The sequence below is a fragment of the Mesoplodon bidens genome, assembly GCF_964165515.1.
Source record: "Mesoplodon bidens genome assembly, chromosome: 3".
Lineage (NCBI taxonomy): Eukaryota > Metazoa > Chordata > Mammalia > Artiodactyla > Ziphiidae > Mesoplodon > Mesoplodon bidens.
This window is the reverse complement of record NC_138178.1, coordinates 148,595,886-148,607,959: the sequence shown is the minus strand read 5'-3', so window position 1 is coordinate 148,607,959 and position 12,074 is coordinate 148,595,886. Positions and strand designations below refer to the sequence as shown.

The 12,074-nt window shown below is 39.2% G+C and overlaps 1 protein-coding gene across 1 annotated transcript in view; it reads right to left on the bottom strand.

Moving 5' to 3' along the window:
- Nucleotides 1–12,074, bottom strand: part of RGS6 (regulator of G protein signaling 6) — a 574,555-nt gene that overhangs the window by 166,958 nt on the left and 395,523 nt on the right. Inside the window, exon 3 of the mRNA XM_081227834.1 lies at nucleotides 7,764–7,863. Coding sequence (XP_081083960.1) covers nucleotides 7,764–7,863 — 100 coding nt within the window. The remainder of the gene's footprint in view (nucleotides 1–7,763; nucleotides 7,864–12,074) is intronic.

The following is a 12,074-nucleotide window of genomic DNA, read 5'->3' as shown; positions in this document are numbered from 1 at the left end:
CAGATAAATCTCATTTGTAAGGTAGAAGGTCAAGAAATGCCTACCATCTTTTATGCCACTGATTCCAACTGATATATACCAACACATTAGGAAGGTTATAAACAAGTGTACCACAAAGCCTGCTTCAAAAGGGACTCATCTGAAAAAAAACAACATGCACTCAACTCTGATCTTTTTATGTCAGTGGGTTCCATGGATCCCTCTGATGGCCACCTGTGAATTCTAGAGAGCTTTCAGTGTTCTGCTCTTCTTACAGCTACATCTTTCCCCCACCTCTACGCTCATTTCCCACTAATTCTTTTTCTCAAAGTCCATATCCCCCAGGTTTTTTTTTTTTTTTCAAATACATTCTTGTTCTGGGACCTTCTGCTTTACTCTAAAGCCTTCAGTTTGGAGTTTCTCACCCAGACTCACTCGTTTCATCCCTTACAAATGTATACATCTGTATATTTCTGTGTATTATGTTTATTTGGTGTAGATCATTAACAGGTGATGGTTCAGATGAACCATCGGATGACTAGGGCCATATGGGTGAGACCAGCAGAACAACTGCCCCAATTGCTAATTCATGGAGTCATGATCATGAAAAATGAAAAAATCACTATGGTTTGTGGTAGTTGGTTATACAGCAATAGATAACTGATACACATCCTCAGAGAAATATTCTAGATATACTCAAGAAAAACTCATGATTCTCTCCTCTGGGCTTTGTTTATTCTTCTAGTATAGTGCGTAGCTCATATAACTGTTGGTCTACCTGTATCTGTTTCTCTCACTAGATTAATAGATTTTGAAAAGCAGAGATCAAGTTTTTACTCATCATCATGTCTCCTGTGCCTACCCTAGTGTGTGGTACAGAGCAATCATGTGGATTTATTGCCCAGGTCATATACTCACCATTTCCTGAAATGCTTTTACCTGCTCTCTGGAACTCATGGTCAATCATAAGTAAGATTTTTTTTTTAATATCCTCAAACTTTTCAGTTAATATTCCCTTTATCTTCTTGTTCTTACCAAATAGGACTGCTTCCCTGTAGCCCTCTTAGGTGGTGCCTATCCTACCTGCCCCGTGCCTTATACCCCTCGGGGTTTGAAGGCAGGTAAGCAACCTCTTTGTTTCTCATGGCTTCATTCAGACTGTCTCCAATCCCTCTCTCTTCTCTAAAGAACACTCAGCTTCGACACCCATGACATCGGGTTAAACCACCTGTACCCCTTGCTGTGAAAGTCACATAGTGATCCCTGGGTCCCAGCCTCTCATTCCATAAGGACTCACAAGCACCCTCTCTAACACTCCCCAGTAGTGATTTCAATATCCGGAGAGGTCAGTCTTCCAAAATCATGACCTCTTAGAGTTCCTTGACCTCCATTCTATCTCAGTCACTTATTCCCATAGTCATACCTTCCATCTTGACACCACCAATATATTGCAACCCCTCTACAATCTCAATTTCAAACATCCACTATCTAATCACCATCTCATATATTTCCAGCCCTCTTTCTCTCACCTCCAGTTCTGAAACTCCTTTGTCACTGGAACCTACAAATTTATTGTAATCAATACTCTTCACTGTTCTTTACCATCTCATGTTCTTGCTTCCCTCCTTAGTCAGTTAAAATTTAATGATCAGGACTTCCCTGGTGGTGCAGTGGTTAAGAATCTGCCTGCCAATGCAGGGGATATGGGTTCGAGACTGGGTCCGGGAAGATCCCACATGCCTCGGAGCAACTAAGCCCGTGCGCCACAGCTACTGAGCCTGTGAGCCACAGCTATTGAAGCCTGCATGCCTCTAGCCCATGCTTAGCAACAAGAGAAGCCACCTCAATGAGAAGCCCACGCACCACAACGAAGAGTAGCCCCCACTCGCCGCGACTAGAGAAAGCCCACACGCAGCAACGAAGACCCAGTGCAGCCCAAAATTAATTAATTAATTAATTTAAAAAAATACAGTGAGTTAATGTTTAAAAAAAAACTTAATGGTCAATAATTTTAGCTATTCTCTTGCCTCTCTTTTGATTTATCACACTCTCATACTTGCTTTAGCCTTTTAAGGACTTTTAATGACGTCTAATTTTCTACCTGATACATGCCCGAAATCAAGGGAGCTAGATGTGGCTGGAGAAAGATTTGCCTCCCTTTAAATTCATAAATATTAATAATAATCAAGAGGGTCTTTAAGCTACCTAGCAGTCAAAACTCTGTTTCCCTAGTCCAATCTCTTTACTCTCCTAAATGACTATTTCATAGCTTCTAATCTCTTCCCAGTCCTTTAACATCTCTACTGTCTTTGCTGCCCATATTACTAAGAAAATTTAAACAATTAGAAGAAAACTTCTACAAGCTCCCACCACCCCTTTATGCTTATTTGTACCTCTGTGCATTTACTATGCCTTCCCTCCTCTTCCTATGAATACACTGTACATGTTTCTAGCTAAAGCTACCCATGTACCTGTGCATCAGATTCAATCCCTTACCTCCTTGCCGAAATCAGTCCTTGAATTTTCCCTCTTTCTCCTGAACCATTTTTCCTCTTTACTGAATCATTCCCATCATCATACAAACATACTGTGGCTTTCATATGAATTAAAAAACCTACATATTCTAATCTCATTTACCTATTTAGATACTACTGCACTTCTTCCTTTTCTTTTTTTTTTTTTTTTTTTTGCGGTACGCGGGCCTCTCACTGTTGTGGACTCTCCCGTTGTGGAGCACAGGCTCTGGACGTGCAGGCTCAGCGGCCATGGCTCACAGGCCCAGCCGCTCCGTGGCATGTGGGATCTTCCCGGACTGGGGCACGAACCTGTGTCCCCTGCATCAGCAGGCAGACTCTCAACCACTGTGCCACCTGGGAAGCCCTGCACTTCTTCCTTTTAAGGAAAACTCCTATGAAGGCTAATAATACTCACCTCAACTCACTCTCCTCCCATTCTGACTTGAACCCACTCCAGTAAGGCTTTTTGCTCTCAATGCTTCATAGAACACGAACTTATCAAGGTCAGCAGTGAAGTCAATGTTGCTAAATTCAGTGGTCGATTCTCAGTCCTTATCTTACTTGACTATCAGTTACATTTGATATAGTAGATCAGCTCTACTCTTCCTTGAAATACTTTCTAGAAAATTTGGCTTCCAAGAAACCATATCCTCCTGATATTCCTTGTCTCCAGCTACTCTTCCTCAATTTGTTTTGCTGATTTCTTCTTTTCTCCATGTCCTCTATATACTAGAGTATCCCAAGTTTTAGGACTTGGACAATGTTTTCTACCTACACTCACTCCCTTGGTGAGCTCATTAATTCCATGGCTTTAAATACCATCCATATGCCAATGACTTATGTCCCAGCTCAGACTCTCCCTGAACAATCTAGATCCACAAACCCAAGTGCCTACTTGTTATTTCCAGTTGAATGTAAAATAGGTCCCTAAAATTTGACATGTCTAAAAATGAAGTTTTTTCAAAAACAGACATATAGATGGAGCAGGTTAGAAAGCCCAGAAATAAACCCATGCACTTATGGTCAATTAATCTACAACAAAGCAGGCAAGGATATACAATGGAGAAAAGACAGTCTCTTCAATAAGTGGTGCTGGGAAAACTGGACAGCTACATGTAAAAGAATGAAATTAGGACATTCTCTAACACCATATACAAAAATAAACTCAAAATGGATTAAAGACCTAAATGTAAGACCAGACATTGTAAAACTCCTAGAAGAAAACATAGGCAGAACACTCTCTGACGTAAATTGCAGCAATATCTTTTTGGATCCATCTCCTAGAATAATGGAAATAAAAACAAAAATAAACAAATGGTACCTAATTAAACTTAAAAGCTTTTGCACAGCAAAGGAAACCATAAACAAAATGAAAAGACAACCTACTGAATGGAGAAAATATTTGCAAATGATGCAACTGACAAGGGATTAATTTCCAAAATACACAAACAGCTCATACCACTCAATATCAAAAAAACAAACAACCCAATCAAAAAATGTGCAGAAAATCTGAACTGGCATTTCTCCAAAGAAGATATACATATGGCCATGAGGCACATGAAAGGATGCTCAACATCACTAATTATTAGAAAAATGAAAATCAAAACTACAGTGAGGTATCACCTCACACTGGGCAGAATGGCCATCATCAAAAAGTCTACAAATAATAAATGATAGATAGGGTGTGGAGTAAAAGGAACCCTCCTATACTGCTGGTGGGAATGTAAATTGGTGCAGCCACTATGGAGAACATTATGGAGGTTCCTTAAAAAACTAAAAATAGAGTTACCATATGATCCTGCAATCCTACTCCTGGGCGTATATCTGAATAAAACTATAACTCAAAAAGATACATGCACCCCAATATTCATTGCAGCACTATTTGCAGTTGTCAAGACATGGAAGCAACCTAAGTGTCCACTGACAGATGAATGGATAAAGAAGATATGGTGTATATATATATATATATATATATATATATATATATATATATATATATATATATATACACACACACACACACACACACACACACACACATACACATACATACACAATGGAATATTACTCAGCCATAAAAAAGAATGAAATAATCATCTGCAGCATCATGGATGGACCCAGTGATTATCATACAAAGTGAAGTAAGCCACACAGAGAAAGACAAGTATCATATAATATTGCTTACATGTGGAATCTAGAAAAAAATGATACAAATGAACTTATTTACAAAACAGAAATAGACCCACAGACATAGAAAACAAACTTATGGTTACTAAAGGGGAAAGGGCGGGGAGAGATAAATTAGGAGTTTGATATTAACATATACACACTACTGTATATAAAATAGATTACCAACAAGGACCTACTGTATAGCACAGGGAACTCAATATTTTGTAATAACCTATAAGGGAAAAGAATATACATATATATGTATAACTGAATCACTTTGCTGTACACCTGAAGCTAACACAACATTGTAAATCAACTGTACTTCAATTAAAAAATAAAAATATGTTTTTTGATTTCTTATACTTCAGCTAAACAAACAACCCCCCTGCCCCATTCACAGTCTTTGTCATTGAACTTAATGGCAACTATTTTCTCCTAGTCACTCAAGCCCAAAAGTGTGGAGTCATCATCAATTCCTTTCTTTCTCTCATATTCTACATCAGATCTATCCCCAAATACTATTCTGCCTTTAAGCTTGAACTGGAATCTGACCACTTCACATATCTCCAATGCTGACAGCCTAGCCTGAGTCACCATTTTTACAATAGCCTCCTATCTGGTACTTAACCTCCCAACTCCCCAGAGTACGTAGAAAGCAATAGAGCAATCTTGTTGAAATATAAGTCAGAGCATGTCATCCCATGCTCAAAGTCCTCCGGGGGCCTTATAATGACCAAGAAGCTACACGATCTAGCTCACCATTATCACTCTGACTTCATCTCTATTATCCTTTCTTTTCTTCACTCTATTCTAGTTCCCTCTTCTTAGTTCCTCAAAACACCAGGAACATGCCTGCCTTGGAGTTTTAGCACTGGCTTTCGGGAAGGTTTGTTCCCTCAGTATCCACATAATGCAACCCCTCATCTCCGTCCATCTTTACTCAAATGTTACCTTCTCAGGAAGTTCTTGCTTGGCCACTAGTTCCAAAATTTTAACACTCCTATCCCCTTTTCATACTTATTTTCTTCATTGGTCTTTATCACTATGGAAATTCTGCAAATTTTCCTTATTTATTTTGTTATCTCCTCTACTAGAATCTAAATTCCATGAGAGCAGAAATTCTGACCTGTTTAATTTACTTCTGAATCCCCAGTGCCCAACAATGCTTAGAAAATGGTAAATACCCAGTAAATATTTGTTGAATGAATGACCAGGCATACTGAAAGAAGAACCAGATGGAATTTTAATAAATAAAAATAGAATAATTGAAATAAACACCTGAAAGCTAGATTAAAGGTAAAATTATTTTTCAGAGAACACCACAATGTCAGTGAAAGAGATATATACCATTGTTCATCTTATGAAACTAGCATAAATTTGGTACTGAAACTAGCATAAATTTGGTACCAAAACCAGCAAGGAGGGTAAATAAGAAAACCAACAGACCAATCTCGCCCATCAAAATAGATACAAAATCCTGAACAACATTTTATCAAGCAAAATCCAGAAATGGGTGAAAAAATATAATATATACTAGCGAATATTAGGGTATAATTCCATTTACATAAATTTCAGAATGAAAGAATACTAAGAATGCAAGCATCTTTCATTGTCCATATCTACTTGGTGCTTGAGTTCAGACAGTGACAGTCTGAATAATAAGTTGGGATACTTAAGGGTACCTCAACTGAGTACATTTATTTTTTAAAGTAACATATAGTATATTGACTCTTTTTGTGTGTGTGTGTGTGCTGTTCTATGAATCTTGACCTATGTATAGATTCATGTCACCACCACTAACCCAATCAGAATACAGAACTGTTCTGTCACTCCATAACTCCCCCAACTCCCAATCCCTGGCAACTACTGATCCGTTTTCTATCACTATAGTTTTTTTTTTGGTTTATTTATTTTTTAGAATGTCCTACAAATGGATTCATATAGTATCTAACCTTCTGAGATGGATTTTTTTCATTCAGACAAATGACTTCGAGATTAATCCAAGTTGGTGCATACATCAATAGTTCTCTCCTTTTTATTGCTGGATATGGATGTACTACAGTCTGTTTATTCATTCACCCACTGAAGGACATTTGGGTTGTTTCCAGTCTTCAGAGATGATGCATAAAGTTGCTACGAATATTGACAAGTTTTTGTCTGAAGGCAAGTTTTCATTTCTCTTGGATAAGTACTTAGGAGTGGGATTGCTGGGTCACATGGTAAGGATATGTTTAACTTTGTAAGAAACTTCCAGAGTAGCTGCGTCATTTTACCTTCCCACCAACAGCATATTAGAGTTCCAGTTGCTCCATAACCTTAATGACACTTGGTATTGTCCGGATTTTTATTTTAGCCATTCTATAGGTGTGCAGTAGAAACTTAGTCCTTTTTTTTCCCCCAAATGGGAAAGCAACTAGCCAGATTTTGATAGTTAGGGAATCATCTAAAATTTTATCTTAATTTATTTGGTTATTGGTTTGGATAGTAAGGGATAACACACCTATGTGGAAAGATTGTGAGGAAAAGCAACAATTTGTTTAATATAAAGGTAGATAGTGGTTCCTCTGGTGGAAAAGGAGGTAGATGCCATCCACTATGTTCCCTAGAGGCTCTAAGGTACCGAGGATGTGTTCTTTAGGAAGCGGCATGGTGGTACATGTGACCTGTTCTATTCTTCTTGAAACTATACTGATGTGTTTGATAGATCTCACAATTAACAATTTTTAAAGAGATAGAATTTGAATATAAGACTTTTTTTAAAGCTTGTTTAAAACTAAAATAATTTCTTTAATATTTCTGTGCTTGTGTACACCCCATAGACCAAATGGTTGATGGGCTAGCCAGTTTATTAATGAGTTTGTTTCTTTCCAGAAGCCTCAACCATAGGCTAGTCATGGTTAGACCATTCTTAATGACTGGCAAACAGTAGCTTCTTCCTAGAAACCAGGATCAGAACTTGACTTTATATAAGAAGCACAGTGAACATATCATCTTTGCTATTCACAAACTATTAGACACCTCCCAGGTAACAGTCAAGGCTATGCAACACTCAGCAACACTTTCTTGTTGCCATCAACATCTTGTAAGGAGAACATTTACCTGTGACAACACTGGGGATTTTGGAGAGAAAGCTCTTGACTGTTCTGATAGGCACACCACCTGTCTTGTCATCTTGCATCTTTGTAATGATGTCTTCAATCTGAAAGAGATTAAAGAAGTGTTATTGTATCTCACAAAGTAAGAGTAAACAGTACCTTTATAAATAGCCAAAATGTGGGAACATGGATACTAATAAGAGATATTAGGAAAAGCCTCTGCCTCAGTCAATAAACTTAGTAGCAGGATCTGCTATGAGCCAAGTGCTGGGGATAGGGAGGCCAGGGGGTTATATATAAATAGCATAAAGCATGGTCTGTAAGAACAACCACTTGCCCCCAGTTCAGCAAGTAAGGAGAAAGAAATTCTTGATAGGATTGGATCCAACACGCAATTCAATATGTATGTGATGAAATTCCTCCTCTTTCCTAAATTGGGTTTATATATAGGTTGAACCATATGAAATTGCCACATTCAACCTAAAAATGGCAATTTCCTATAGTTTAACCTAACATATTAACATACTGCTGTTAGAAATATAGGCGGGGCTGCCTTTGGGACCAGAGAAGGATTCAGCCAGAGTCACATAGGGGAAAAAATAAAGCGTATAACTCAAGACATGGAAAGTGCTGATCTGGAGAAGTTGGAGGACAAGTCTCATGGTTGTGAGTGGTGGCATGAGGGGGGTCACCTTTAGCCAGGACTAAGATGGAACAAGAACAGGATCCTCTCCTTTTGGACTAGAGAAGACCACACTATGATGAGAAAGACCATGGTGGGCTATGGCTTGGAGCCAGGTGAAATTGTATTGATGAGACAAGATACTGTGTACATAGACTGAAAACAGAACAGAGAGAGGAGATGGACTACCAAGGATGTAGGTGCCTAAACTGGGAAACCAATCTGTAGCTGAGAATTTACAAGCCAGATGTAATTTCCTGGGCAGAAATCTTCAGAATAGGATACAGAGCAACCTGTAAAAAGGACATAGATCTTTTTGTTTGTTGAGTGGTAGGGAAGGGCAACTGGAAAAGGGAAGAAGATAGTGCTTAGTTTTATCACATATTTTGTTCCCCTAAGCAATAGAATGTATTTGAAATACCAGGATGGATTCTCTGAGTGCTTCCAGGGTAGAGTCACATAATTTTAAGTCTAGAAATTTAAAGCTGGAGTTCACCTAGTCTAATGTACTAGTATAGCAATTTGTGAGTAAGTGAGTTTCCCAAATCACATGACTAACAACTTATTTGAAAGAAATAGGTAACTTGTTAGAGACAAAGTTAGCATAAGATATAACATAATAATAATGATAATATATAATAGCCAAAATATATTAAGAATTTATTATGTAGGTACGATTCTAAGTACTATAGACATATTATCCTATTTAATTCCCATGATTACTTCATAGCCTAGGTTCCACTATTATGCTCATTTTCAGATAAAGAAGCTGAGATTTAGTGAGGTGTATCAATCAGGGTAGACTAAGTTAAGCTGTGGTAACAAATAACCCTCAAAATCACAATGGTTTAATGTAACCAAGTTTATTTTTCTCTCATGCTACAAGTCTATCAGAGATCACCAGGAGGACTCTGTTCATTGTAGCTACCCTGGGACCGAGGCTGACGGAGTAGCCACCATCTTGAATGTTGTTGCTCATTGTGTTAGAGAGACAAGAGAGAATTCTGGAGACTCTTGCATGAATTATTGCATGTTATAGTCCAGACGTTACTATAATAATATCACATTTCTTTGGACAGGACGAGTCACCACCCAACCACAAAGGAACCAGGGGGTCCAGTCTTCTGGTGCCAAGAAGAGAGGGAAGGGGACCATCTGTGAGCAGCATCAGTGACACCACAGAGATTAAACCACCTTCCCAAGGTCACACAGCTACCCAGTGGTAGATCTGAGCTTGAACCTAGCCCCATATCCCAGAGATCAGGCTTCTAAACCCTGGGGTACTCTGTCACCCAGTAAGAGTCTCAGAGAAGCAGCCAAGCAGGAAGACCATTCTCCCCTGGATATTTCTTGGTTTCCTAGAGAAGTACTGATAGTGAGAAAGAATCTTAAGCTCCCTGCCCTTAGGCAGTGGTTGAATATATCACACCAGGAAAAAGGGTCATTCTCTGAAGACCTGTGTTCTGTTAGACAACAGGATAAGGAGGATTTTCATTCACATTCTTGTTAATAGTCTCAGCTAGAGCCCCACCTTTTGTCCTCTAAACTCAACACAATGATTCAGAGTAGTTTGAGTATTTATTACTTATTGATAGTCAAGGAGAGTTATTCCTAGAAAAATAATAAGATTTTCAAAGTAATCTATGTTTTTGATCTAGTGTGCTATGTGAAACCAGAAGTATCAGTTTTACATTGCTGCTTTTTATGAAATGGCCTGAAAATCACTGGGAATTGGAGGAAAGCCAATATTTCAATTCAGTTAGACCCCTGACTTGACGTTAGTTGGTAAAAGTTCCAGTCTGTTCTGATGTGGACTGGATTTAAAAACTGACAGAGGACATCTCCATGATTGTTTTTTCCTCTGCTCTGTTTAGTTGCTTTATCACACCACTGAATCTTAAAAGGACCTGTCTACTAAAGAAGAAGACCGGGGCTTCCCTGGTGTCGCAGTGGTTGAGAGTCCGCCTGCCGATGCAGGGGACACGGGCTCATACCCCGGTCCGGGAAGATCCCACATGCCGCGGAGCAGCTGGGCCCGTGAGCCATGGCTGCTGAGCCTGCGCATCCAGAGCCTGCGCTCCGCAACGGGAGAGGCCACAACAGTGAGAGCCCCGCATAACGCAAAAAAAAAAAAAAAGAAGAAGACGACCTATCCTCTTATGTTGGCCCACAACGTACCAAGAGGTAGATCACTTGTCAGAGGTTACAGCTAGATCCAAAGGACAATCTCCTTAAATGACCAGAAAGGGGATAACGTTCTAGCAATAGTTTACGGCATCAGAGGTGTAGAAAAATGTTTCATTGATCCCCAAGTCTTGACTCCTCCCCAGAATTAATAGACACCCCGATCCTGGTTCTGGCCTCATGGTGGGCGGAAAGTCTGCTTCTTGACTTTGGGGCTTAGCCATGTGACTTGCCTGGCTAATGGGATGTTATTGAATGTGATGTGAGCAGAGGCTTTCAATGTACCTGGATGGTGATACTTACCCACTTCCCTGGCCCTCCTGCATCAGATAGTTGTTGTTCCAAGGAAGGTGAGAGACATCTAGAGCAGAAGGGACCCAACCCATAGCTAGACAGTCAAAACTCAGCTGACCTGCAGACTCATGAGTGAGAAATACATGTTTATTTTTGTATGCCACTGAGTTTGGAGTGATTTGCTATGCAGAAAAATTGTGGCTATAGCTGACTGGTACATAGGGCTCTGAAAAAAATGCATTTGTCAAAATTGATGAAGCCACAACAAATAATCAATAAACCTTAGAGGTAGGGCATCCTAGAATCCAACCCTTTTAAAGAATGCAGAAATTCCATCTACACCATTCACCACGTGCTTAAAAATTCTTAGGGTTTATTCTACCAACATTATGTCAGGCAAATTTGTGATAGTTGAGTTTGATTCCATAGCATGGTCCACTGTGACATCAGCTAATAATGTCTCTGAAAATTTTTTCATGGTTTCCGGAGAAATGCTAAGAGTACAGACCTACCAAAAGATCAAAAGTGGGCTCCCAGGAGCTTATATAAATTATAATGACAAACATTTTCAGAACATCTATGTTATGATCAATACTGTCCTAGGTGTTTAAAATCAATTATCTGATACTTTTCTCAGTCTTAAAACTTATTTAACAAGATATTGAAATTAAGGCTCAGAAAGGTTAAGTCATTTATCCAAGGACACACAGCTATTAAGTGGCAAAGCCAGGATTCTTACCCAAGTCTTCCTGTCTCCAATGCCCAAGCTCTATCTACTAAATCTAAGATTTATCTTTTATCCTCAACCAGTGCCTGCCAACATGCTTTTTAGACACAAGGCACTCAATACTGTTTACATTGAAGGGAACGTTTAGTTCAGTCCTAAGAGGATAAAGGAGAAAAAAGAGAAATTGATCCAGACAATCAGATTCTCAACCATCTCAAGGTTTATTTTGGCCCAATGACTGTTGATGTCTGGTTGCTCAGCATTTTCCCTCTTTGTCCCAGGGGCTTGGTTGGACTTATCCTCTATTGGCAGATCACAGCTCCTGGGTTGGGAACGGGGAGATGGGAGGTATATACTTTTGTTTTCTTGACTGTTCAGTTCCATCTAACTTCTGGTACCTTTTGTTCCTGAAGAAGAGCAACATCAAT